Source organism: Ochotona princeps, chromosome 3 (assembly GCF_030435755.1).
Source record: "Ochotona princeps isolate mOchPri1 chromosome 3, mOchPri1.hap1, whole genome shotgun sequence".
NCBI classification, from domain to species: domain Eukaryota; kingdom Metazoa; phylum Chordata; class Mammalia; order Lagomorpha; family Ochotonidae; genus Ochotona; species Ochotona princeps.
Genome location: NC_080834.1, coordinates 25316318 through 25343456, shown reverse-complemented (window position 1 = coordinate 25343456; position 27139 = coordinate 25316318). Strand labels below are relative to the sequence as shown.

Sequence of the window (27139 nt, the reverse complement as noted above, 5' to 3'; positions counted from 1 at the left end):
GTTGAACTCCGTGAAAACCATCAGCCCTGGGCTGCAAGACAACCTTCCCCCATGCGGGGTGGAATGGGGTGTACCCTGTCCCTCCTCGCGGTGGTCTGGAGTCCGAGCTGCCGGGTCCTGACCAGAACCTTCCATCCACCTGCCCTTGTCATGCCGTACAACAGCATGGCACCCAGGGACACAGCGCATTCGTTCACATGTGTGGGGCTTGCTACCTGGGCTACAGTGAAGGGGAAAGGGGGAGGGATTTCTGGTCCGTGCTGTTTCAGGTACCTTGTTCGCGTGAGAAGCAGCTTCTGCCTCAGTTCCCTGAGTACCTGCAGTCCACAGTAGGACCCCTTTGTGCCACCGATGTCCTTGGGCAGAGTGTCGGTGCGGGTGCAGCACAGCCAGCTCGGTGCTGGAGCTATGGGATTAGCGCTGGGCAGTGGGGCTCACGCTGCCCGCCCCAGCCCCCGGCAGGGCTTACTGAAGTGCCGTCTGTCCTTCAGGCTAACCGGCTTGTGCGGCCACCCCTTGGGGGACGAGACATTGGAACAGCAGTGCTGGAGCACTGGGTGCACCCTGCAAGGGCGTGAGGGGAGCTGGGCAAAAAATAGGTCACATGTGCTGGGTCCCATGTCACGCGGCTTCCAACCCCAGGCCAATGGGATGGTGGCCCCCTTCGAATGAGAACAAAACATCACTCTAATTTCTCCCCCTTAGCATTTCATCTCTGAGCAGGCACCGTGGCCATCTGTCTGATACATCAGGCAAGCCTTGCCGACCTCACCAAGCTGCTTTGTTCTGAGGTAAGGGGATTCCGAGGGCCCTGGGCTAAGGCGGCAGCAGCGTGCGGGCACCGGTGGCTGAGCCTGGCTGCAGGGGTATAGCCAGAGCCTGGGCTCCGGCGCCGGTATGCGTGCAAGGTGGACAGGGCCGGTGCTTGCTCAGGGTGTCAGGGACAAGTGGGCCGGCAGCTGGGGAGCACGGGCTCCCTCCCAACAAGGCAGCAGCTACGGTGTGCACGGTGTGGCCCCGGGTCACAGGGGGCCCTCGGTCCTCCGCCATGGTGATGCGGTTCCTACTCTTGACCTCTCTAGACGGAGTGTCCGTGTCTGTGTTGGTCCGAGACACTGGGTGTGGTGCACCGTGGTTCCCACCGTGCACATTCTGGGCACTGGCACATCCGTCTTGTTGGAGAACACTGCCCTCGGCGCCGGGCAGGTGAGCCACTGGCTGGTCCCTGCAGTAAGCTCTGTGCTGGCAAGTGTCACTGCATGAGATGGCCACGGAACCTCTCAGGCTTGTGCTGGGAAATAACACGGTCCCCACCCTGGGAGGCTCAGGTGGGATCCCCGCAGGCTGGAGTCTGGGGAGTATGTGAATTTAGGGTGACGTCTTGCAGCTCAGACACAAAACCAACATTTTGTGTGTCCTGTACCTGAGCTGAATGTTCCGATGGACGCATTTTGTGAAGAAAGGAGCATTGGCTCTGCAATGTCTGTCTGTCCCCTCCCTGCGTCGGCCCCCCCGTCGGCCCCTGCTCCCTGTGTAAGGGTTGGCTTGGGTACAACTGTGACAGAAGTTCCCAGGACCCAGGTCGGGATGGCATGCTCTGTGAGGTCTGTCAGGAAATGGTTTTTCGTCTATCCGAGATGAAGCATCGGGAATCCGTGTTTTGACTGGCTTTCCAGAGAGCATCCGCGGACAGGTTCATGGAAGCACGCGCTGGGGTGGAAGGGCCTCTGGGCTGCGGCACAAAGCTCGGGCTGTCCCGGAGCACGGCTTCCTGGGAGTGTCGCTTCCAGGGCTGCCGCAGCCTCAGCAGCAGTGCTCCGAAGGAGTGCTTTCCAGCCAACCCCACATCTTGCCTAAAGGGCATTTTTCTCTTGTCTCACTAAGGTGGGCAGAAAAGTGGGCACTGCTCATGCCATGGCTGTTTATGCTTGGAGAAAGTCACTGTGGGTTCTGGTCGTGTCTCCTCTCTGCTCATGCCCCACAGCCTGGCCCTGTGGTCGGAGGCCGCGCCTGTGTTGGCTGGTCATGGGTCACAGACCACCCTCGGCCAGCTGCTGTCCGTGTGGGACAGATGAACGCAGCCAACCCTGGAGGCAAAGCCTGTGCCATAGGCAGGACTGCACATGTGTCTGGGAGATGCTGCCGCCACACATGGCAGTGCAGGAGCCCCATTCCCTCTCAGAACCAAGGTGCAGGAGCCCTGGCCAGGCGGCCTGATGGCCACGCTCCTCTCTCCCCAGCTCCAGCCCTGCCCTCCTAGTGTCCTTGTGCTTCTGGTCTTGCAGCCATAGGTGTTGCTGGACCCCACAAGCCACGCACCTGTCAGCCATACATGTTGTTACTTAGGGACTGCAGGGCCCTGCCTGCAATGGCCCCCAAGCCCCGACAGAGCCTCGTCACTGCTCAGGTCACATTCAGCTCAGGTACAGGACACACCCACAGGTCTTTTGGCCCCTCTCCCACTGAGGGTCCTCCAAGTTCATGGCGCTCAGGACCCACAGGACTCACCTGAATGTAGGCAGGCCAGCAGGGGAGGAGCTAGGCTCGCTTTCTTCCAGCTGGTGGTAGCAGCTTGGTGGTCCTCCCGCTGGGGTCTCGGGACCACCACCCTCACACTCGCCTGGGAACTCTCCAGTCCTCATTGCCCTTCCCCGCAGGCACTCTGAGGTTTGACCTTGATGTCAGGTTGAGAGTCTGGGACAGATGGTGTGGGAGTCACAGTTCAATTGCTGCAGCCAGGCAGGGACCCTCCCTAGTGGCCCCGTCTCTGCCGTCTGATGACCCCGCCGTTCACATGTGGCAGACATGAGACAGCCGACGTGTTTCCACTATGTGTGTCTGCACCACGTTGGCCCTTGTGCTGGAGAACACAGCCAGTTTGCCTGTGCCCTGTCCACCTGCCCTCCTGCTGACAGGACCTGAGACCATGGGGCCATGCGGGAAACGTGACCTCGCTCACCAGTGCCAGGGCGGGCGGCTGGGAAGGAGAGACAGAGGGCCATCTGGCAGGGAGTCAGGAAGGATGAGGGGCTGCAGCAGCCCCTGCTTGGAGGAGGCCCTGCCGGGGGTGGGGGGCCGCACAGGGAGCGCCCACCTTGGGCTGCCCCTTCCAGCCTGCCACGCAGCTGCAGCCCCCGGCTGGCCCCGCTCTCCCACCTAGCCTGCAGCGGGGGAGAACAGTGAGAGGGTGGGATCAAACAGGCCGTCCACGCAGCAAGCTGCAGGCCAGGGCGGCCACAGCAGTCAGGGGAGAACAGTGACTACTGTTCCTAAGATGTGTAGGTGGTGAGTGAGCTGAGACCAGGAGACCACACAGAGAGCAGACTGGGCAGAGGTGAGCTGCCAAGCTTGCTGTGGACAACGTCTTGACCACTGCCTTCCACAGGGTAAGCCCACTGTGACCTGCCAGCGGGTGTGCGTGTGTACAGAGAGGGCTGGCAACACTGGTTTCTAATGCCCCTGCCAGGGCCTGAGGATAGCTACTGCTGCTGGGACATGCCATGTAGGACCTGCGAAGGCCTGCCACTATGCTAGGACTGGCTGTGCTAGGACCCACGAGGGCTTGCCACTGTGCTAAAACCCTCCGTGTAGGACCCCCGAGGGCCTGCCACCATGCTAGGACCCTCTGTGTAGGACCCGCCAGGGCCTGCCACCGAGCTAGGACCCTCCGTGTAGGACCCGCGAGGGCCTGCCACCGAGCTAGGACCCTCCGTGTAGGACCCGCCAGGGCCTGCCACCGAGCTAGGACCCTCCGTGTAGGACCCGCGAGGGCCTGCCACCGAGCTAGGACCCTCCGTGTAGGACCCGCGAGGGCCTGCCACCGAGCTAGGACCCTCCGTGTAGGACCCGCGAGGGCCTGCCACCGAGCTAGGACCCTCCGTGTAGGACCCGCCAGGGCCTGCCACCGAGCTAGGATCCGTGAGGGCTTGCAGGCATCGTGAAGACAGTCACGTGGATACCCTCCACATTTGCACTTGTGGCACAGAGGCCGCTGTCCTCAGCTGGCTGGCGCTGTCATGTGCAGCTCAGAGAGGATCCAGCCTGTCCATGCAGCAGCGAGAATGACCTCAGACGTGACACCTTGTGTCAGAGATGCTGGGCATGAAGACAGTGCAAACCATGCGGCCTGAACATCCACATGGAGGGAGGCCCTGGTGGTGACTGCCCGGAAGCACCGGACACCCACTGCCAACACCCCCCGGAAGGCAGCAGTGGCACTAGGCACCATGGCAGGCATTAGAGCTCTCCCAGGACTGCCTGGCGTCAGAGTTCGCCCACGGATGGCATGGCATCAGAGCTCACCCAGGACTCTGGCATCAGAACTCTCCCAGGGACTGCCTGGTGTTAGAGCTTGCCCAGGGACTGCCTGGCATCAGAACTCTCCCAGGGACTGCCTGGTGTTAGAGTGCAGTGAAACCAGGAAACAGTGCTGGGGAGGGCACAGTGGGCAGGGCACAGTGGTGATATCAGGGCACCGTGGTTGAAGGGCACAGTGGTTGATCAGGGCAGTCTCATCGTGCTGGCATGGAGTCCCGTTCTATGTGGGTTGGCTCAGGGCAGCCTGGCCAAAGCCTGCCTTTCCGATTCCACCATGGTCTGATGGAGCTGTGCTGTCCCTCTCTCCTGGCCAGTTGTGGACCCAGCTCCTACAACTGACACCCAGTGAGCGTGTTCTGTTGGCTGGTTCATGTGCTGTTTGCATTTGTGTGTCAGCAGGTAAAAGTCCTAGGTTGTCTCTGCCACACACATACGTATCTTTTTCCAATGCTTATGCTAACATTAAAAATAAAAACCAGAATAGAATGCAGGAGACTGGCAGCTGGGGGCCGACAGGGGATTAAAGTTGATCTTCAGGATTAACTCTAATCCCAGCATCCAGCTGAGGAGCAGGGAGGTGGGGTCAGCCCTCATTGTGGCCCCTGTGTTGTAGGGCTGTCTATGCTTCCCACCACCCTCCCTCAATCTCCTCCTGAGGCTGCCAAAGTCAGACCCCACCAGGGGTCCAGGGGTCCAGGGGTCCAGGGACCCCGGCATCAGCTTTAGCTCATCCTCCCGTTGTGTGCTGCTCCTGTGCCCCATGGCCAGCTGTGCACAGTCACAGGTGGCTGCTACTAGGGCGTGTGTGTGTGAGGCCTCCAGCAAGATGTGCAGCACATGCTGAGGCCACCCTGAACCCCTGCTGCCAGGACCCTGTTGGCATGTGTGCATGTGTGTGCCCAGCCCCCACACATGTTGGCATGTGTGCACACGTGTGCTCGCTGTGCCTTGAGTATTTGCAGGCTGCCAGGCCCATTGCAAACCCCATATGCACAGCATCCTGCACGTGGGTTCCATGGGACGAGCAGAACGCTGTCCAATCAGAGGTGCCCAGCTTGGCCACCAGATTGTGGCACTCTTGGCTTTCTAGCTGGACTTTCTGTAACTTTTAGTCACACTGTGAACTTGAGCTCCATAGTCCTTTTAGCTTCCTATCTGCACCGCACCACACCGTGCCCGTGCTGTGCTGGGTGAGGGAGGGGACAGGGCACCACGCCGTGCTGTGCTGTGCTGTGCTGGGTGAGGGAGGGGACAGGGCACCACGCCGTGCCGTGCTGTGCTGGGTGAGGGAGGGGGCAGGGCACCACGCCGTGCTGTGCTGTGCTGATCCCAGTTTTAGAGCCATGGACAGCGCTCATGGTGTGGTTCAAGTCCAGCTAGCCACTATGTGCCGTGAACTGCATTCTGTCCCCAGACACGGGGTCCTTCCCAGGCTGGCACACCATGTTTTATTTGGTATTATTAATCAGCCGATGGTGGCTCTGATCTGTGTCTGTGACACTGATGGTGTTCCCAGTGTCCCCAGCATGAGCTCCGCGGAGGCCTGGCACAGCACTGCTCCTCATCGCTGCCAGCTGAGAATGCTGAAATGAGCAGCTCTGTTAGACTACACCAGCTTTCTTCCCCGGAGTGTGCCCCGTGGAAAGCAGGGGAGTGGGAAGCAGGGCTCCTGGCCATTCTGCACTCTGCTGGTCCCTGGAAAATTGCTGGGGTGTTAGGCCATTCTGGGGGTCATGTGGTGTGCACTGCAACCTATTTGCGTGTCCCCCTGGACTAAGGGGCTGCCCACCTGAGCGTGCACTCCCTGGCTGTGTGGTCACCCCTCCGCAGGGCCTAGTGCACTCGGCCTTGCTGACCTGTGTGAGCTCAGGGTCCACAGAGGGGCACCCTCTGCCTCTTCCTGCCGGTGTGTGCCTCCCCTGCTCTGCTCTGCTGTCCCTGGCCCGGCTGCCCTCTGCGTGGCTGCCTCCCTGGGAGCTAGGACGTCACACTTGGTTCCTTTCCCTCAGCTCTTCCTGGCCCGAGGAGTTTTCACACAGCTTTTAAAATCTGTCTGTAGGCTTGAATTAGGTAGGTCAGCCAGGGAGAATTAATGGCTGAGGTGACGGTGGTCAGGACAATGTACGTTTGCTGGTTCTTGATAGAACATCCCATGATAATGTTTGCTGACTTGCTATGTTTACACATCCGCTAGCTCTATGCCAACTCTGAAATTTTTTGAAGTTCTCTTAAGAGGCAGCCCTTTAACTGTGATTGTCTGAGTTGGCTGGCGTGGGAGGGTCCACTCCTGTTCCCTCTCACGCGCTGCAGCCCAGGGCTCTGAGTGCCTGCACACGGCCTCTGGGCTTTTCTCTCCTCACTGGCCTCTCCCATAGTGAAAGGTGCAGGAGTGTCCAGGGAACCCTCCAGCATCCCAGACGGGGCTCACCGGGTCTCAGAGGCAGGTGCACTGTGGGAACACACGGTCAGCCATGTCCCCGAGGGGCAACACTGCAGGGCTCCTGCGAGCCCCGTCACAGAGCAGGTCACCGACCTCTGTGGCCATGCTGACTCTACGCCTTCCCGCCCACAGGAAGCCAGCAGCTTTCCCGACTGCTCAGGGCCTTCTCAGAGCCCTTGGCTGCTAGCCAGTGGGCTGCCCCTCAGCACAGCCCAGCCACCACTCTGGAACAGCTCTGAGCTGCTCGCCATTGTTTCAGATGCAGCTTCCTGGGGTCAAGGCTCAGGACCCTGGCACACAGGGCAGGTCACACAGCACAGAACACACAGGCTGACCTATCACCCAGGCCATGCTGGGCCAGCTCCTCTGGGCCCCTGCTGGCGTCCCTCCTTGCCCAAAGCAAGGGCAAGAGTGAGGGATGTCCTGGCTGCTCTCCCAGAGCAGAGGCAGGGCCAGGCAGGCTGTCAGCCTCCCCTTCCGTTCATCCACTGAGCTGCAGCCGCAGGAAGCGTGCCTCCATGTCCCCCAAGAGAGCTGACCTCTTGTGTCCCCTCTGGGTACTTCACTCAGGAGCCTGTAGGAAATGGACAGAAGAGGAACCTTAGCCGAATATATTCTGGCATCCCACTGTCTGAGCTCTCTGCCAGCCGTAAGCTACCTGAGCATGGTGCTGTGGCTCCGGTGCCTAGGGCTGGTCAGAGCTGGGCAAACACAAGTCATGTGAGGAATGTCTCCCCAAATTCTTCCATGGGCCAAGATGGGCCTCTGCTTTGGCCAGCCTCCCACTGTGGCTGGAGGCTGTTTCAGCCACATGCCACTGTCGGCCTGCCATGCGTGGCCCTGACACAGCCTGCAAGTCACAGTGTGTCTGCTTACAGTGCCAGGGCCACAAACACAGGGGTTAGCTGTTGCCCGGGACAGCACCATGGCTGTCAGTCACAAGGCCAGCAGTTTCCCACTCTGTTACCACTGTAAAGGGCCACCACTGCCTGTCTGGGGTCTATCAGCATGGTATGTGATGATGTCAAGTACTTTGGGCATTTTGAGGAGGTGCCAGAACCCTGGGCACTCTCCCCTGGTGGAAGGATGGAGAACCAGCAGCATGTGAGGGGCCTGGGCCAGAGAGGCAGAAAACTGGGCAGTCCCGGCAGCACAGAAAGGGGTGAGCAGTCACGGGCATAGCCCTGTCACTTTGTCTGTCTTGGTATGTGAGTGACAGGAGAGCATGCTGTATAGACTTCTCTCCTAAGCCAGGGCTGGGAGAGCCCGGTCTTTGTAATGCTAACTGTGGCTGGCAGGACACACAGGACAGAGCCCTCCCTTCCCCGGTGGCCCTGGGGACATGTGTGCACACTGCGTCTCTCAAGGGGAGTGAAGCAGCTAATCAGCCTTGGCATTTCTGCTGCCCTTGCCTCATGCAGCTGATGTGCACTGAGCTGTTAAACACAATGCGTCAAGGCTGAGCGCACCACCCCCTGGTCCCTTTCTGACAGCTGAGGCCCTCAATACAGGCCTAGACTGAGCACAGATAATGAGGCCATGGTCAGTGTGGGCAGCCATGTCCACCTCATATAGCTGCATGGACGAAGCTGCCTATGGCAGCACCTCCACTACCTGCTCGGTGATGCTTGGACTGCGGCTGAGCTCAGGAGTGTGTGCAACAGCTATGGTCAGGAGTGTGTGTGCTGTGGCAATGGTCAGGAGTGTGTGCTGTGACCGTGGTCAGGAGTGCGTGCTGTGACCGTGGTCAGGAGTGTGTGCTGTGGCCGTGGTCAGGAGTGTGTGTGCTGTGACCGTGGTCAGGTGTGTGTTCTGTGACCATGGTCAGGAGTGTGTGCTGTGACTGGTCAAGAGTTTGTGCTGTGACCGTGGTCAGGAGTGTGTGTGCTGTGGCTGTGGTCAGGAGTGCGTGCTGTGACCGTGGTCAGGAGTGCGTGCTGTGGCCGTGGTCAGGAGTGTGGCTGTGGCTGTGGTCAGGAGTGTGTGCTGTGACCGTGGTCAGGAGTGTGGCTGTGGCCGTGGTCAGGAGTGTGTGCTGTGACCGTGGTCAGGAGTGTGTGCTGTGGCTGTGGTCAGGAGTGTGTGCTGTGGCCGTGGTCAGGAGTGTGTGTGCTGTGACCGTGGTCAGGAGTGTGTGTGCTGTGACTGTGGTCAGGAGTGTGTGTGCTGTGACCGTGGTCAGGAGTGTGTTTGCTGTGGCTTTGGTCAGGAGTGAGTGTGCTGTGGCTGTGGTCAGGAGTGTGTGCTGTGGCCGTGGTCAACAGTGTGTGTGCTGTGGCTGTGGTCAGGAGTGTGGGCTGTGGCCGTGGTCAACAGTGTGTGTGCTGTGGCTGTGGTCAGGAGTGTGTGCTGTGACCGTGGTCAGGAGTGTGTGTGCTGTGGCTGTGGTCAGGAGTGTGTGCTGTGCTGTGACTGGTCAGGAGTGTGTGTGCTGTGGCTTTGGTCAGGAATGTGTGCTGTGACCGTGGTCAGGAGTGTGTGCTATGACCGTGGTCAGGAGTGTGTGTGCTGTGGCCGTGGTCAGGAGTGTGTGCTGTGACCGTGGTCAGGAGTGTGTGCTGTGACCGTGGTCAGGAGTGTGTGCCTTGACTACAGTCAGGAGTGTGTGTGCTGTGACCGTGGTCAGGAATGTGTGTGCTGTGGCTGTGGTCAGGAGTGTGTGCTGTGGTCAGGTCAGGAGTGCGTGCTGTGACCGTGGTCAGGAGTGTGTGCTGTGGCTGGTCAGGAGTGTGTGTGCTGAGGCCGTGGTCAGCAGTGTGTGTGCTGTGGCCCTGCAGTGTGCTAACCTCTTCCCAGGAGTTTTCCTGGTTATATGTCTAATGTATACTGCAGGACTGTCATGTGAGCCATTCCCATTTCTTTTTTTCTGCCTAGTGTGAGTCGTCTCTTCCTGTGGTGAGTTGGCCTGGGTGTGCACTCTGTCCTGCTCTGTCAGCCACTGTCCCCTCCTGTGTGGCATGGACACACGGGCGCTTTGTGGGGCTCAGCGGAAGTCCCTGTGGATTCGTGCTCCCTGCTTCCTGCCTGTCGAGCTCCATGTTGGCTCTTTCTCTAGCAGCGCCCAGTGGCCTGATGGACTCACCGCAGCGCTACTGCTTAGAACCAGGTCTTGGCAGTTTAGCCAATGTAAACTTGAAGTGAGGTTTTGGTTCTGGTAAGAACAGTGTGGGTGTCCACTAGTCTCTCCCTCCCTCGGTCTCAGCTGGGCCGTGGACACGGCCTGCGACTCAAGAGGCCAGGAAGAGCCAACACACGCAGACCCAGCAAGGAGTCCCTTCCCCTGACCAGCCTCTAGTGCCAGACGCAGAGGGCCTGTGGTGTGGAGGGCGGAGCTGCAACAGCAGCGGGGCAGCCCTGTGCCTCCCCTGACCCCCAGGCGCCAGTGAGGCCTTCGGGAAGCAGGGCCAGGCCGGCCTCCAGCACAATCACGAAGCCGGAGTACAGTGCCTCCATGGGGTCCTGCTTCCGCTGCTCTGACTCCGTCCCCTCGCACCTGGCACCTGGTCCTGGCACAGATACAGGTGCCAGAAGTGTGTGGCCTGGGAACAGATCTAGGCCCTGGTCCCTGGCCAGAAGGTGAGCCCTTGGGTGCAGAAAGCAGAAGGGGCCTTGTAGACGTGACCCCTCGGTGTGTGCGTGACCTGTCAGGCTCGGCTAGAGTAGAACAGCATGCCTCAGCTGGCGCATACGTGGGACACGCACCCCTCCGAAGTCCCAAAGGGAACAGCTTGGAGCCTCGGAAGGCGCTGGAACCGGCCACTCCAACCATTCCTAATAAGATAAAAGTAGCATTTTATGGAAGATTTAGGTGGCAGCTATAATCTGTAATAATATTCACAGCATCCCAGGGACAGTCCTTTGTCCACACTCAACAGCTAAGCAGCCAATACATCCAGGCTGCCCAGGGGTGACCCATGTAGAGAGACCATCACACAGATGCCCTGAAGTAGGAATGGACAGACAGAAAACATTTCACTGTAAAGTTTAGAAGTAGAAATTCTAATGCCTCAAAGAAAACTCATTTCTGTGCTCTGGGGAACAGATGGGCATGACAGCTCAGCCAGGGAGCGTGGACACAGAGCGCTGAGGGCACACTCAGCGCTGAGCAGAGGAGGACCAGGAAAGGGCAGACTCAAACCCACGGGACCACACTAACAATACAGTGCATGCCAGGACAGACCGACCACTCAGCACACAGCACTACAGGACAGACGACCACTCAGCACACAGCACTGTAGGACAGACCGACCAACAGCACACAGCACTACAGGACAGACGACCACTCAGCACACAGCACTGTAGGACAGACCGACCAACAGCACACAGCACTGTAGGACAGACCGACCACTCAGCACACAGCACTACAGGACAGACGACCACTCAGCACACAGCACTGTAGGACAGACGGACCACTCAGCACTGTAGGACAGACGGACCACTCAGCACACAGCACTACAGGACAGACGGACCACTCAGCACACAGCACTGTAGGACAGACCGACCACTCAGCACACAGCACTGTAGGACAGACGACCACTCAGCACACAGCACTGTAGGACAGACGACCACTCAGCACACAGCACTACAGGACAGACGGACCACTCAGCACACAGCACTGTAGGACAGACCGACCACTCAGCACACAGCACTGTAGGACAGACGACCACTCAGCACACAGCACTGTAGGACAGACGGACCACTCAGCACACAGCACTACAGGACAGACCGACCACTCAGCACTCAGCCCTACAGGACAGACCGACCACTCAGCACTGTAGGACAGACGGACCACTCAGCACACAGCACTACAGGACAGACGGACCACTCAGCACACAGCACTGTAGGACAGACCGACCACTCAGCACACAGCACTACAGGACAGACCGACCACTCAGCACACAGCACTACAGGACAGACAGACCACTCAGCACTGTAGGACAGACGGACCACTCAGCACACAGCACTACAGGACAGACGGACCACTCAGCACACAGCACTGTAGGACAGACCGACCACTCAGCACACAGCACTGTAGGACAGACCGACCACTCGGCACACAGCACTACAGGACAGACAGACCACTCAGCACTGTAGGACAGACGGACCACTCAGCACACAGCACTGTAGGACAGACCGACCACTCAGCACACACCACTACAGGACAGACGGGCCACTCAGCACACAGCACTACAGGACAGACGGACCACTCAGCACACAGCACTAAAGGACAGACGGACCACTCAGCACACAGCACTGTAGGACAGACCGACCACTCAGCACACAGCACTACAGGACAGACGGACCACTCAGCACACAGCACTACAGGACAGACGGACCACTCAGCACACAGCACTACAGGACAGACCGACCACTCAGCACACAGCACTACAGGACAGACGGATCACTCAGCACACAGCACTACAGGACAGACGGACCACTCAGCACTGTAGGACAGACGGACCACTCAGCACACAGCACTACAGGACAGACAGACCACTCAGCAAACAGCACTACAGGACAGACGGACCACTCAGCACACAGCACTACAGGACAGACCGACCACTCAGCACTACAGGACAGACGGACCACTCAGCACACACCACTACAGGACAGACGGGCCACTCAGCACACAGCACTGTAGGACAGACAGACCACTCAGCACACAGCACTACAGGACAGACCGACCACTCAGCACTGTAGGACAGACCGACCACTCAGCACTGTAGGACAGACCGACCACTCGGCACACAGCACTACAGGACAGACGGACCACTCAGCACACAGCACTACAGGACAGACGGACCACTCAGCACACAGCACTACAGGACAGACGGACCACTCAGCACACAGCACTGTAGGACAGACGACCACTCAGCACACAGCACTACAGGACAGACGGACCACTCAGCACACAGCACTGTAGGACAGACCGACCACTCAGCACACAGCACTACAGGACAGACAGACCACTCAGCACTGTAGGACAGACGGACCACTCAGCACACAGCACTACAGGACAGACCGACCACTCAGCACACAGCACTACAGGACAGACGGACCACTCAGCACACAGCACTACAGGACAGACGGACCACTCAGCACACAGCACTACAGGACAGACAGACCACTCAGCACTGTAGGACAGACGGACCACTCAGCACACAGCACTACAGGACAGACGGACCACTCAGCACACAGCACTACAGGACAGACAGACCACTCAGCACTGTAGGACAGACCGACCACTCAGCACACAGCACTGTAGGACAGACGGACCACTCAGCACACAGCACTGTAGGACAGACGGACCACTCAGCACACAGCCGGAGCTTGGTGAGATGCCACAAGGGCAGTGCTGGCTTCGCTGATGGACTGGCTCGGCCACAAGGCGCCCCGTGTGTGCCCCGCGTCTGCCCCGCGTCTGCCCCGCGTCTGCCCTGCCCCGTGTCTGCCCCGCGTCCGCCCCGTGTCCGCCCCGTGTCTGCCCCGTGCTGCCCCGTGTCCGCCCCGTGCTGCCCCGTGTCCGCCCCATGCTGCCCCGTGTCCGCCCCGTGTCCGCCCCGTGTCCGCCCCGTGTCCGCCCCATGCTGCCCCGTGTCCGCCCTGTGCTGCTCTGTGTCCGCCCTGTGCTGCCCCGTGTCTGCCCCGTGTCCGCCCCGTGTCTGCCCCGTGTCCGCCCTGTGCTGCCCTGTGTCCGCCCTGTGCTGCCCCGTGTCCGCCCTGTGCTGCCCCGTGTCTGCCCTGTGCTGCCCCGTGTCAGCCCCGTGTCCGCCCCATGCTGCCCCGTGTCTGCCCCGTGTCCGCCCCGTGTCTGCCCCGTGTCTGCCCTGTGCTGCCCCGTGTCTGCCCCGTGTCTGCCCCGTGTCTGCCCCGTGTCCACCCTGTGCTGCCGGCCTCCGTTCTGCCATCCTGGACGTGTTTCTGCATCTTTTCTAGGTGTTAATCAGATGCATTCCTTTTTGAGTGTGACCACTCCGCCCTCTTGTGGTGACTAGTGGTTTGTATGTCAACTGAAAGCTGGGACAGACACTGCAGCTGCCTTGTTCCCAGATGCCCCGGCTGGAGACTCTCCCGGCTGCAGGACCAGTCAGGGCCTCCAGTGAGTGTGGGACACGCACAGGGTCCTGGGCTCCCATATCTTCTCCTGCCAGTGGCCGTGTGCAGCACCTTCACCCAGCACACAGCACTCCCCAGTGGACAGGTGGGCAGATGGCCGGGCTGAGGGAACCCCCGCAGACCCGCTCAAGACCCTGCAGAGAAGAGTCTCCCAACACGACATGGCTGCTGTGTTGGTGTTGTACTGTGCTGTTTGGGAAGTAATTAGTGCACATGCGTGTTCAGTGTGGCCACAGCCACCAGGGCCTAGCCAAGCATGAGCCGAATGTGCTTGGAGAACTGCCCCGTGGCGTGTGGGTACACTGGCCCAGCTGTGCCACCGGCCAGCGCATCCCGTGGCTCCGCCTGTGCTGCACACGGCACATCCGCCTTCTGCTCCAAGCTTCCTGGAGTTTTTCTTTGAAGGACTGCCTGTGAGTGGTTGGTTGGCTCTGCAGGGCTGGAGGCCAGCTGTGTGGGGGTGGGGGTGTCATCTCGAATGTTCGTGAGAATCACACTCAGACGTTAGTGGGGTCTGGCTTCCCAGTGTGTTTAAGCCCCTGGGCTCAGAACTCACTCACATGTTTGTCTGAGGGAGCAGTGGGGTTCGGGGGCGAATGGAGGAGACTGCTGTGGCTGCAATGCCGTCAATCTCCCAGAGGTTTCTATGCTGGGGCTTGGTTCCCAGTGTGAGGTGCTGGGGCCAAGTGGAGCTGCTAAGGTCACGCCCACTGCCCTAAGAGGGCGATGCAGGTCCCACAGGGGGAGGTCTCGCAGGAGAGGGTGTTGGGAAACAAGGACCCCTCACTTGTAGCTGGTTCCCTTTAAGCTCCTTTATGCGATGGAGCTGAGGCCAGTGTCATGCTGTCTGGACCCTCTGCCACCAGAATGTGGGCCACAAAGCCTTGCTTGTGTGTGACAGACCAGCTCGGGGCATTTTATCACAGGTACACCAAGACAGGCTGGTGCCTGCCCCTTCAGCAGACGGGGCCTGGAGAAGGCACTAGGACTAGAGGATTACCAGGCCGGGGGGCTGGGAGCTCAGCCTGGCCCTGAAAGGGCGAGCAGAGCAGTGGACGGCAGGGCGGGTGAGGCCCCGGGGCACTTGGCCAGAGCCTTGCTCCTGGCTTAGATTGTAAGCAGGGTGGGCACAAGGTTAACAGAGGACATGATCCGAACGGTATTAATGGCTGACTTGCCTCAGCCCTCCTTCCAGATCAGGGTGCCCCGGGCCACCGACCAAGAAGACCAGCGCTATGGTCTCCTTTGGCTCTTGTTTAGTGATTTGGAAGGCAATGCTACAGAGTGGGGGGTGGGAGGAGAGCGCACCCTCCATCCTCGGGTTTACTCCTCAAATGATAACAACAGCCACGGCAGGGCAGACCAGAGCGGGGCTCCTGTGTGGGTGGCAGGGACCTCTTGAGCCATCCTGTGCTGCGTTCTGGAGCTCATTGGCAGGGAGCTGGATCAGAAATGGAGCAGCTGGGACTTGAACCAGTGCCCAAAGAGGATGCTGGAGTCATGGGGGGACGTCTGGGCCATCAATCAGCACCCAAAAGGATGCCAGCGTTGCGGGCAAGGGCTTCGCCTTCGCTCCAACCCTGCCCCGTGTTCTTTCCCAAGGTGAGGCAGTTTCCCTTGATTCCTGTGTTCCTCAGTGATCCTTGGGTGGCTACGTGCGTCCCTGCATGGGTTTCCTGCTTTAGTGTAAATTAGTGGACCACGGTGGTTGAGTTTCAAACATTCCAACCTTACATTGGTGGAAAGATGAATTGTGTGTGGCAGGAAGGGATAAGCTGAGCATCGATCAGTCCGTGGACAGTGGTCGTCACGTGTTCAGCAGGTGCTGGCGGTGCTTTGCTGAGAGCCACCCCACTGCAGATGCTGGGCCCACCTCTCCCACTCCTCCTGCACCCACCGGCCCAGACAACCTCTGCTCTCCTCCCTGCTTCAGTGGGCTGGCCGGTCAGGCCGTTTGATGTCCTCTAGCTTCATCCGTGTTGCTGCCATCCTTTTATGTGTGTAAACAGTGTGCTCTGTCCATGTGTCTGCTCGTGGACGCTGTCATTCGTTCTGTGTCTTGGCTTCTGTGAACGGTGCCGCAGTGGACAGACCTGGTGTGCGGCTGCTGGCCACACTCCGATGGGACTCTTGTGGCAGTCGGCTTGGGTTTCGGAGGACCCTCCACGCTTCGCCACGCTCTTCTCCACAGTGGCTGCCCACCTGCTTGTGGGGTGGTCTCTCCTCCACATCTCAACCGGCACTTCCATCCTTGGTCTGTTAAGACAGCCATCCTAACAGGTGCGAGGCAGTCGGTGACGTTGAGTCCTGTTCCTCGTGCCTCCTGGCGGTGCACGTCTGCTACCTGCGCCCGGCTGTGCAGCCTGCACTCTCCCGCCTTTGGATGTTGGCCACGCCCGACGTCTGCTCACAGGGTCTCCTCACGTGCTCCCTTTTCCTCGGCCTCTGTTGAGTCCATGTGTGCTGAGGAGGTTTTTGACTTAATATAATCCCACAAGCTTCTTGTTGCTTCTCTGGCCTGTGCTACTGGGTCAGATTTAAAAGAAAAATCCCTGTGCACAACAGTCCCATCACTCTCCCAGGTTCTCCTCATAGACCTAGGTTGCTCCAGTCCCACCACTCTCCCAGGTTCTCCTCATAGACCTAGGTTGCTCTAGTCCCACCACAATCCCAGCTTCTCCTCATACACCTAGGTTACTCCAGTCCCACCACTCTCTCAGGTTCTCCTCATAGAGCTAGGTTGCTCCAGTCCCATCACTCTCCCAGGTTCTCCTCATAGACCTAGGTTGCTCCAGTCCCACCACTCTCCCAGGTTCTCCTCATACACCTAGGTTGCTCCAGTCCCACCACTCTCCCAGGTTCTCCTCATACACCTAGGTTACTCCAGTCCCACCACTCTCCCAGGTTCTCCTCATACACCTAGGTTGCTCCAGTCCCACCGCTCTCCCAGGTTCTCTCTCTAGACTTACGTTTGCATTTCTTGTGTTTAAGTCTTAATCCCCTTGGAATGCATTTTTGTCCGTTCTCGGAGAGGCGTGTCCTGCACTGTTTATCGGAGCCCCACGCTTCCTGAAGTGCACGGGGCGACACATTGGCCTTAGGGTATCTGTATGTATTTATATTGCATGGCTGGGTCACATTCTCTAATTCACTCTGTGGATCTCTGCTCCTTCCTCAGTCCCCAATCAAGTCATTTTTATCAAAGTACAATGTTGGAGCATAAGTTTGCTCTTTGCTTTTTGATTTTCTGTTGGTTCTCTATATTTCATATTTTCCTGATTTTTGGTGGCAGAGTCTACAATTTGGTTATCACCAGGATATTCCTTTGCATGTACACACGGACAACACGCTCTGTTGTTGTCAGCATTATGAGTTCAAGAGAAGGCAAGAATCCCTAGCTCCCCTCGTAATTCTTTGTCCTTTCCTATTTATAACGTAAGTGTTCTGTCTTAAGTATCCTGTTCTTGGGCCCAGCATGATAGCCTAGTGGCTAAAGTCCTTGCCTTCCATCGCCAGGACCTCATATGGACTCTTGTTCGTGTCCTGGGTGCTTCACTTCCCATCCAGCTCCCTGCTAATGGCCTGAGAAAACAGTAGAGGACGGTTAGAGCCTTGGGACTCTACAGCCGCGTGGGAGACCCTGAGGAATCTCCTGGCTCCTGACTTCGGATCAGCTGCAACCATTGCAGCCACTTGGGGAGTTTACCAGTGGGCAGATCTTCCTCTGTTTCTCCTCTCTGTAAACCTGCCTTTCCAGTATAAATAAGTAAATAAATAAATCCACATGAAATTATATTTTAAAAATCCCGCACGCGTCACCTCACCGTGGTTCGGTCGCAGCCATGCTACATCATGTGCAAGGTCAGGAACAGAAGGAAAGTCGTGTTCGCTCCCTCTGCGCTCGCTGCTCCTTTCTTGCTTCTGCGAGATCCAAGGTCCCTGCTTTTTGTCTCCATTGTGCTCCTGCCTACTGGAGGGACAGGCAGCTGGGCATGCTGGGGGGCCCCTGTAGCCCTTCTGCCCTGGACTCGGCTTCCATCCATCAGCCCGAGGGCACTGGGCACCTCCTTCCGGCCCTGGGATCTCACTGAGGAGTCTGGTCCTTCTGCCCCCACTTGCTGCTCTCAGAATTCTTCCGTCTTTAGTTGTGAGTTTGCCTGTGACAGGCATTGGTATATTCCTTGGGCTTTTTCCTATTTGTTGTTTTCCATCTTTAGGCTAAATTGGGGAAATTTCAGCCATTAATTCTTGAAAGGCTTTCTCTCCCTCCTGGCAGACACAGGGTCACCAGGCGGTCAGCTGGAGCAGGAGGTGCTCAGAGAGACGCTGTGCTCCCTGGGCCCCGTGAGGACACAGTGGGAGGACAAGCTCTTCCCCGTCTCTGCCCCCACCTCCTCGCAGCCCTTCTCTGTGCGCCCCGTTCTGCGTGCCTTGGCTCCCTCCTAGCACAGCGCCCGGCCCTGCACTCTGCAGCCCCTCACTCATCGCCTGTCATCCACGTTCTGTCCCACCAATTCTCTCCTCTGACCCCTGCGTTCCACAACTGTGCCTAACGGGTCTGTAACTGCCAGAAATTTGCAATGTCCCCCGTCAGGTGAGGGGACGTCCTGCTGCTCTGTCCCCCGACAGGTGAGGGGACATTCTGCTGAGTCTTTTCCTCCTCATGTTTGGAAAGGTGTGCCCACCTGCTCCCTGCAGCAGGTTTGTGATGCTGCTGGGATGGGGCAGCGGGGAGCTGGACATGAGGCACAGGGTAGGGCAACGGAGCTGGACACAGCTCTGCAGGGACAGGCTGCAGGTCAAAGAAAAGCACGTGCTGCAGCTGTGGTCAGCTGTGGTCAGCTGTGGTCACTGCGACAGCTGTGGTCAGCGGTGGTCAGCTGTGGTCAGCTGTGGTCACTGCGTCAGCGGTGGTCAGCTGTGGTCAGCTGTAGTCACTGCGATAGCTGTGGTCAGCTGTGGTCACTGCTACAGCTGTGGTCAGCTGTGGTCAGCTGTGGTCGGCTGGGTCAGCTGTAGTCAGCTGTGGTCGGCTGGGTCAGCTGTGGTCAGCTGTGGTCACTGCTACAGCTGTGGTCACTGCTACTGATCACTGCTACAGCTGTGGTCAGCTGGGTCAGCTGTAGTCAGCTGTGGTCACTGCTACAGCTGTAGTCGGCTGGGTCAGCTGTGGTCACTGCTACAGCTGTAGTCGGCTGGATCGACTGTGGTCACTGCTACAGCTGTGGTCAGCTGTGGTCAGCTGTGGTCACTGCTACAGCTGTAGTCGGCTGGGTCGGCTGTGGTCACTGCTACAGCTGTGGTCGGCTGGGTCAGCTGTGGTCGCTACTACAGCTGTGGTCAGCTGTGGTCACTGCTGTGCCTGAGCTGTGGCCAATGTGTGCTGGTTGGCCTCCTGTCTCTAGAAGGCCACGGAAGCACAGGCCACATGTGTAGGTGCCCACCCACTGCTGTTCTGTGCCAACCCCCTTCAGACAGTCTTAATCCCTCCTGTGTGTGCCTGGCAGGCCTGCTGTCCTCCTGCCAAGCTTGCAGCCTCACTGGGCCCCTGCCTGTGTCTCACGCATGGGCACAGCAGTGTCCCCAGGGAGCAGCCCCACAGCAGGAGCCCCGGAAGAGACGGGTGGGTGTGGGAGGCAGGGCAGGCCTGGTGGGTCCTCGCTCACAGCTGGAGTGGCCTGTGCCCTGTGGTTGCTGACCTCCGAGGATCCGTGCTCACAGCCTGGACCCTGACTCTCCACTGTCCAGTACTGTCTCCACAGGGGCCTTGGAGGCCCCGGATGGGCTGCCTGCTGGAAGCCCGGGCCCCGCCAGCCCCCTCCTGATGGCCTCTGCCTGTCCTGCCTGGCACTCCCGCCTGCCCGCCCTTGTTGGCTGAGTGCCGCTGCAGGCACTGACCCAGATGGCTGCTGATCCAGGGTGGTGCTGACTTCTGGGGACGGAGGGAGCCAAGGTGGGCCTTCTGGGGTGTGGGGGTCCTGCTCGGGGCCTGTGCCAGCAGGGCAGAGACACAGCCTCAGACTTCGCTTGGAGCAGAACCAGGCTTACAGAAATGGACTCTGTGCTGTAGCTAACACCCTGCGGCTTTGAGAGTGCAGCCAGCAGTCAGGGAAGGGGCAGAGCGGAGCTGCCCAGTGAAGGATGGGCAGGGAGAAGGCAGAGCCCTGGGGCCTGGTGGCAGACTGGACACAGGAGCAATAAACAAGTAAGCCGTCAAATAAACACAGACTCCAGGAGAGGAGTTCACCAGGTGGGCCCAGCTGCCACCCTTGAGCGGGGGTGGACACCCCAAGAGTCCATCTGCATCGCGTGCTTGGCCGGGTGGGTCTGTGCCTGGTGTTCATGGACAGTGAGCAGCCCAGGCTCCTGTAGGCGCAGCCATGCCTGCCTTCCTCTCCCTCCCATTCAACAGTGAGAACATCTGTCCACTCCCAGGCACGGAGGGCTGAGAGCTCAGTGGAGGGAGAGCCGCCAGCTCCACGGGGGCTGCGTGCTGGAGAATCGTACTTCAGCCCTGCGTCCTGGCGACATCAGCCCTTTCTTCTCTGGTGGCCACCTAGCTGCCCCACACGCTGTGGGTGCACAGCGGCTGCCTCTGAGGTGGGCAGGAGGCCTGGGTCATTCCTGGCCCATCAGGGACAGGCAGGGGACAGGTGTGTGTGCCTCACTGGCCCTGTGGCATCTGCAGCAAGGCAGTGGGCAAGAGCAGGGGGGTTCTTCAGGGTCAGGGGTTCCATAACCACAGTGTCCTCCCCCACCGTGCAACCGTGGGGTGCCCTGGCTCTCCCTCCGCCCTCTGGAGAAGGCAGTGCTGGCCGTGTGACTGATGGCTGCTGACAGCCTGCAGCCCAAGAGCCCCTGGCAGGAGCTGACCCACTTTCCTCGCTGGGCTAGAAGCATTTACATAACAGACGCCCAGGGCCCTGCTGGCCCCCTGACAGAGATGTTTCTAATTAGGAGGCTGAGAGCACAGACTGGCCGCAGCATGGCCTGGCTCACAGCATCTGACACATGGCCTCAGCAGGGCCTCGGTGTGAGCCCCACTCCACTGGCTGCCGGGCGCTGTGGAAGCGTGGGGGAGGGGTGACCAGTGCCACCCCCTCCTTGGAACACCACCTCCTTCCTACCTGCCCTCCTCTGAACCTGGGCTCTCCCTGCACCTGCCATGGCTCCCCACACCCAGTGTCTTATCCAGCACTGACGGGGGCAGGGCCCTGAGGGCTCAGTGCTGACATGAACGGGCGCTTTGGCGGGGTTGGACGGTGCTGAGAGCTTTGGTGGGTGACACTCCCATGCAGCGGCCGTTCAGGTCCCTGTTTGTTATTCATAGTGAGCCATTTCATGACAGAAGGAACAGATGTCACGGTCAAAGCTGCACGTGGCCAGTACACGGTGTTCCGTGGACGTGGGTCAGCTCTATGTGTCCGTGGGTCTGCTCCATGTGCCCCTGGATGTGGACCTGCTCTGTGTGTCCGTGGACGTGGGTCTGCTCCGTGTGCCCGTGGACGTGGGTCTGCTCCGTGTGTCCGTGGGTCTGCTCCATGTGCCCGTGAATGTGAGTCTGCTCCGTGTGTCCGTGGGTCTGCTCCATGTGCCCGTGGACGTGGGTCTGCTCCGTGTGTCCGTGGGTCTGCTCCATGTGCCCGTGAACGTGGGTCTGCTCCGTGTGTCCGTGGGTCTGCTCCATGTGCCCGTGGACGTGGGTCTGCTCCATGTGTCCGTGGGTCTGCTCCGTGTGTCCGTGGGTCTGCTCCGTGTGTCCGTGGGTCTGCTCCGTGTGTCCGTGGGTCTGCTCCATGTGCCCGTGGACGTGGGTCTGCTCCGTGTGTCCGTGGGTCTGCTCCGTGTGCTGTGGACGTGGGTCTGCTCCGTGTGTCCGTGGGTCTGCTCTGTGTGTCCATGGACATGGGTCTGCTCTGTGTGTCCGTGGGTCTGCTCCGTGTGCCGTGGACGTGGGTCTGCTCCGTGTGTCCATGGGTCTGCTCTGTGTGTCCGTGGACATGGGTCTGCTCCTTGTGTCCATGGGTCTGCTCTGTGTGTCCGTGGACATGGGTCTGCTCTGTGTGTCCGTGGGTCTGCTCCGTGTGCCGTGGACGTGGGTCTGCTCCGTGTGTCCATGGGTCTGCTCTGTGTGTCCGTGGACATGGGTCTGCTCCATGAGTTTGCCCATGCTGCACTCAGTGGCCTCCCCACACTGCACAGAGGGGTGTTCCATAGATGTGGATCTGTTCCATGTGCCCGTGGATGTGGGTTGGCTCTATGTGTCCGTGGGTCTGCTCTATGCGCCCGTGGACGTGGGTCTGCTCCGTGTGTCCGTGGGTCTGCTCCATGTGTCTGCCCATGCACCCAGCGGCCTCCCCACACCACCCAGAGGGGAGGGCTGCCCCTCATTCTCGCACTCCACCATTGGACAAGGACACAGGTGCTCTCACACCTCTTCTCACCCACAGGCTCTCCTCGTGGGTGTGGCCTGGCCTCTCGTCCATCCAGGTTAAACCAAAGGCCAGTGCCTGGCAGCCTGTGGGGAGAGGCCACAGTAGCACACAAGCGAGGAGCCCTCATGGGATCATGTGTGATCAACACGGCCCTCGGTTCCTCCTCTGTCCACCCCTCAGGGGCATGTGCTGTCCCCCTAGCCCCCAACTGCATCCTCAGCCTCCTATGGAAGCCAGCCCTGGACACACTGCAGCCTCCCCCAAGCCGGCACCCCCTCCATCCTCCAAGAGGAGCTGTCCATGCCCTCAGGAGGGTCCAGGCAGCAGGGTACCCCCTCTCCAAGTCCTGTATCCCCTGAGTGTGTCAGGAACCCTTGCCCCACCCACCTACTGCCTCACTAGCTTTCGTCTCTTTCTGATCCTCACTGGGGTGTAGCATGGCACTCTCCCAGGGCATGGTCTGGACAGCTGTCCTCCCACCATGGTAGGGGTGACCTACATTGCTCAGTCCAGCCCGGAGGGACAGCCTGGCTCCTCCCTGGGAGCCCCTTGGTGCACACTGGACCAGGGGTTCTGGGGTGGCGGCTCTCCCTTTTCAAAGGTCATCATCTTGCTTGCCCAGGTAACTCAGTTTTGCTGCGAGTAGTCACTGGAAATCAGAAAACGGAGCCTCCATTGGGGGCTCATGGGTTGAGCACTGAACAATAGAAGTGTGGGATCCATGAGGACCTGACTGTGTGTGTGGACAGCGGCACCTGCTGGCTGCTCTGGGGACTGCTCTGTTGCAGCCCTGTGGACAGAGGCCGAACCTCCCAAGAAGTGACCAAATAGCTATAGGGGGCATGATCCCCTGGGTCTCCCTGGCTTCTGAAGGGGCCAGGAGTGGTGGGAGGCGGGGAGCCCCTAGGTGATGGGGTGGTGGGAGATGGGGAACCCTAGGTGGCAGGGTGGTGGGAGGCGGGGAGCCCCTAGGTGACAGGGTGGTGGGAGGCGAGGGACCCCTAGGTAATGGAGTTGTGGGAGGGGGGACCCCTAGGTGACGGGGTTGTGGGAGGCGGGGGACCCCTAGGTGACAGGGTGGTGGGAGGCGGGGGATCCCTAGGTGACGGGGTGGTGGGAGGTGGGAAGCCCCTAGGTGATGGGGTTGTGGGGGGGACCCCTAGGTGACAGGGTGGTGGGAGGCAGGGGAGCCCCTAGGTGATGGGGTGGTGGGAGGCAGGGGAGGACCCCTAGGTGATGGGGTGGTGGGAGGCGGGGGACCCCTAGGTGATGGGGTGGTGGGAAGTGGGGAGCCCCTAGGTGATGGGGTGGTGGGAGGCGGAGAGGGGGACCCCTAGGTGATGGGGTGGTGGGAGGTGGGGAGCCTCTAGGTGATGGGGTGGCGGGAGGCGGGGAACCCCTAGGTGATGGGGTGGTGGGAGGCAGGGGAGGACCCCTAGGTGATGGGGTGGTGGGAGGCGGGGGACCCCTAGGTGATGGGGTGGTGGGAGGTGGGGAGCCCCTAGGTGATGGGGTGGTGGGAGGCGGAGGGGGGGACCCCTAGGTGATGGGGTGGTGGGAGGCGGAGGGGGGGACCCCTAGGTGATGGGGTGGTGGGAGGCGGAGGGGGGGACCCCTAGGTGATGGGGTGGTGGGAGGCGGGGGGGGGACCCCTAGGTGATGGGGTGGTGGGAGGCGGGGGACCCCTAGGTGATGGGGTGGTGGGAGGCGGGGGAGCCCCTAGGTGATGGGGTGGTGGGAGGCGGGGAGCCCCTAGGTGATGGGGTGGTGGGAGGCGGTGAGCCCCTAGGTGATGGGGTGGTGGGAGGCGGGGGGGGACCCCTAGGTGACAGGGTGGTGGGAGGCGAGGGACCCCTAGGTAATGGGGTGGTGGGAGGCGGGGGACCCCTAGGTGATGGGGTTGTGGGAGGCGGGGGACCCCTAGGTGATGGGGTGGTGGGAGGTGGGGAGCCCCTAGGTGATGGGGTGGTGGGAGGTGGGAAGCCCCTAGGTAATGGGGTGGTGGGAGGTGGGGAGCCCCTAGGTGATGGGGTAGTGGGAGGCAGGGGAGGACCCCTAGGTGATGGGGTGGTGGGAGGCAGGGGAGGACCCCTAGGTGATGGGGTGGTGGGAGGCAGGGGACCCCTAGGTGATGGGGTGGTGGGAGGTGGGGAGCCCCTAGGTGATGGGGTGGTGGGAGGCGGGGGGGGACCCCTAGGTGATGGGGTGGTGGGAGGCGGAGGGGGGGACCCATAGGTGATGGGGTGGTGGGAGGCGGGGTGCCCCTAGGTGATGGGGTGGTGGGAGGTGGGGAGCCCCTAGGTAATGGGGTGGTGGGAGGCGGGGTCCCCTAGGTGATGCGGTGGTGGGGGGCAGCGAACCCCAACATGACAGAGTGGTGGGAGGCAGGGAGCCCTGAGGTGATGGGGGAAGTGGCAGAGCTGAAGGCCATGAATAGAGACTGGCACAGCAGGGGGCCAGTGCTTTGGGGCAAGCTGGGCTTGCAGCTTCCCTGCCTCACTTCTGAGATGCTTCTGCAGCCTGGGGCTTCCTTGCCTCCCTGGAACCCAGGCTGGAAGCTTGAATAGCTTTGCCAAGGGCAGGGGTCAGTCCCATGTGGCTGAATCCCACCTGGTGGGCCTAACCTTCCCAGCAGGTGGAGCCTCCTGGTATCGTCCCACCCCACTGGAGACAGTCTCCTGCAGGCCAGGAAGCGCCCAGAGGCTCAGGGCCCAGGGACGAGTCTTGGGTCCCAGCTGCTGCACCTTCTCTCTCCAGGTGACGCCATCTGGACCCCGTCCATCCTTGCTCACAGCACCCTTGGTGCTGTACGTCACCCCCAGCTGCACTTTGGGACAGACATGGAGACCAAGGTCTCAGAAGGTGGCCTGAACGTGACTCTGACGATCCGCCTGCTCATGCACGGGAAGGTAACAGGAGTGCGGTCTGCCGAGAGCGAGGGGCCAGTCCGGCTGGGGCATGGCCAGGTGGTCATCAGAGACGTACAAAGCAATGATGACACTTTGCCAAGGGGCGCCTCGAGACAAGCCCAAGGCCCCACTCCGTCCTGCCTGCAGGGGTGGGACCCGGTGCCCCATGAGTGTGCTGGCAGCACTGTGCACACACACTGGCCTCCTGTGTGTCCAGCACCCAGTGCGAGGTGCCCAGGCAGAGCCATGCCCTGGTGCAATCCTGTCTGCACACTGTGTCTGCAGTGCATCCTCACCGCGGCTGGCTCAGGTCCCCCTGCCCTTGGCTCGGATATGGCAGTAGCTTTCCTGTTGGCCCAGGCGGTGCTGGTGCTGGTCGCTAGTGGTTGGAAGGGACGTTCTGTGGGCCACCACTCACAGCCGTCCACTGCTTTGTCCACGTCTTGGTGGACTCTGGGGCTGTGATCCTCTCCCTGTCCCCATCTCTCGCGACACTTTCCCACTTCAGTTTTGTCCTGGTCTAACTGGGTGCTGGGCACAGTTCCATGTCCTCTCTGCACCGCCTGGCACATCCTGGCCTTCCCTCCCTGGGTCCTAGGATCTTCCCTGGTCCTTCTGTGGACAGTGACCCAGAACACCAGTGCCACAAGTGTGTCTCCGTGGTCGTGCCCATATGCAGCCCTGGATCTGACACCTCGGCTCGGGCCCACAGCACTGGGCTGTCCAGCTCCTGTCCAGTTCTCTGCCGAGACGCTGCCTGTGGTGTCATGGGGAGGCGGGCACAGGGCTGGGCTTCAGTGCCTGTCACTGCAGAAAGGGCACTCCCACCCTCCTGGGACGGCAAGAGAACAGCCACGCCCTGCCCAGCACCACACGTGGGCACTGCGAGAGAACAGCCACGCCCTGCCCAGCACCACATGTGCGCACATAACATCAGTGTCCAGGTCCCCATCTCCAGCAGCAACAGGAGCCAGGATTGCCACTGTCCCGGGAGGGAGGGGCACGCCAGGTGAAGCAGGGTCGTGCCATGCTGCACAGCCCCCGCCCCCGTGGCTCCAAGAAGACTGGTCCTTGGTCAGAACCCCTGTGGTAAGGGTGTGAGTCTGACTGGGATAGGGATGGTTTTCCGCAGCGGAGAGCCCACCGGCTGCTCTGCCCAGTGTGGAGTCTGTCTCACTGGGCTGGCAGGTGCAACCTCTGGCTGGGCCTGACTGGGCTTAAATGCATACGTGATGCCTTCTGAACTGTGCATTTAGAAAACGGCTACCCCCGGCCCAGCGCAGAGGCAGCCTCCTCCACGGCCTGACATGAGCCCCTCCTCTCAGGACTCTGGGGGGTGGGGACTGGCCCCGATGGGCGTGTCCTTGAGCCCCTCCTCCCACTGCTTTGTGACATCGTCTTTCTCTGGTTTCCCTACAGGAAGTTGGAAGCATCATTGGCAAGGTAACTATTGAACAAATTCTCCTTTTCTTGGGGTCTCTGTAAGGAGGACAGTAACTATCTCAGTGCTGGGTGGTACTCAGTAGATACGCTCCTCCGACAGCCCCTCAAAACAAACAAACAAACAAACAATCTAGAATAGATAGAGAACAACAAGGAAAGCTTAGAAACAGACCAAAAATGGCCAGCGGCGATGCACTTACACCACACTGGGTGGGACACAAAGATTAGTCACTCCTCACTGGGGTGTTGAAGGTTTCTCTGCACACCCCTCCTAAACATGCTCACCTAAACTGTTCACATATGTCTTGTTAGAGTTATAGAGTTAAACTACCCGAAAAACAGCCAGGTTCAGCAAAATCATGCTTCAACGCTATAAACTGCTAAATACTAAAATTAAAATAGACACGAGACAGCCAAATAGTAATCTATAGCCATTTTAAGGTGTATAGAACCTGGTTGTATATAAACCAACAATTGAA

General features: G+C 59.9%; 1 protein-coding gene across 16 annotated transcripts in view; it reads left to right on the top strand.

The window, feature by feature from the left end:
* Positions 1 to 27139, top strand: part of PCBP3 (poly(rC) binding protein 3) — a 66766-nt gene that overhangs the window by 14676 nt on the left and 24951 nt on the right. For 15 of the 16 annotated variants that reach the window (XM_058661206.1, XM_058661202.1, XM_058661200.1 and 12 more), the window contains exons 2-3: positions 25066 to 25217; positions 26637 to 26660. In XM_058661206.1, the coding sequence (XP_058517189.1) occupies positions 25066 to 25217; positions 26637 to 26660 (176 nt within the window). Of the gene's footprint in view, positions 1 to 703; positions 792 to 25065; positions 25218 to 26636; positions 26661 to 27139 lie in introns of those variants that run through there. The other variant, XM_058661204.1, reaches the window with a different exon arrangement.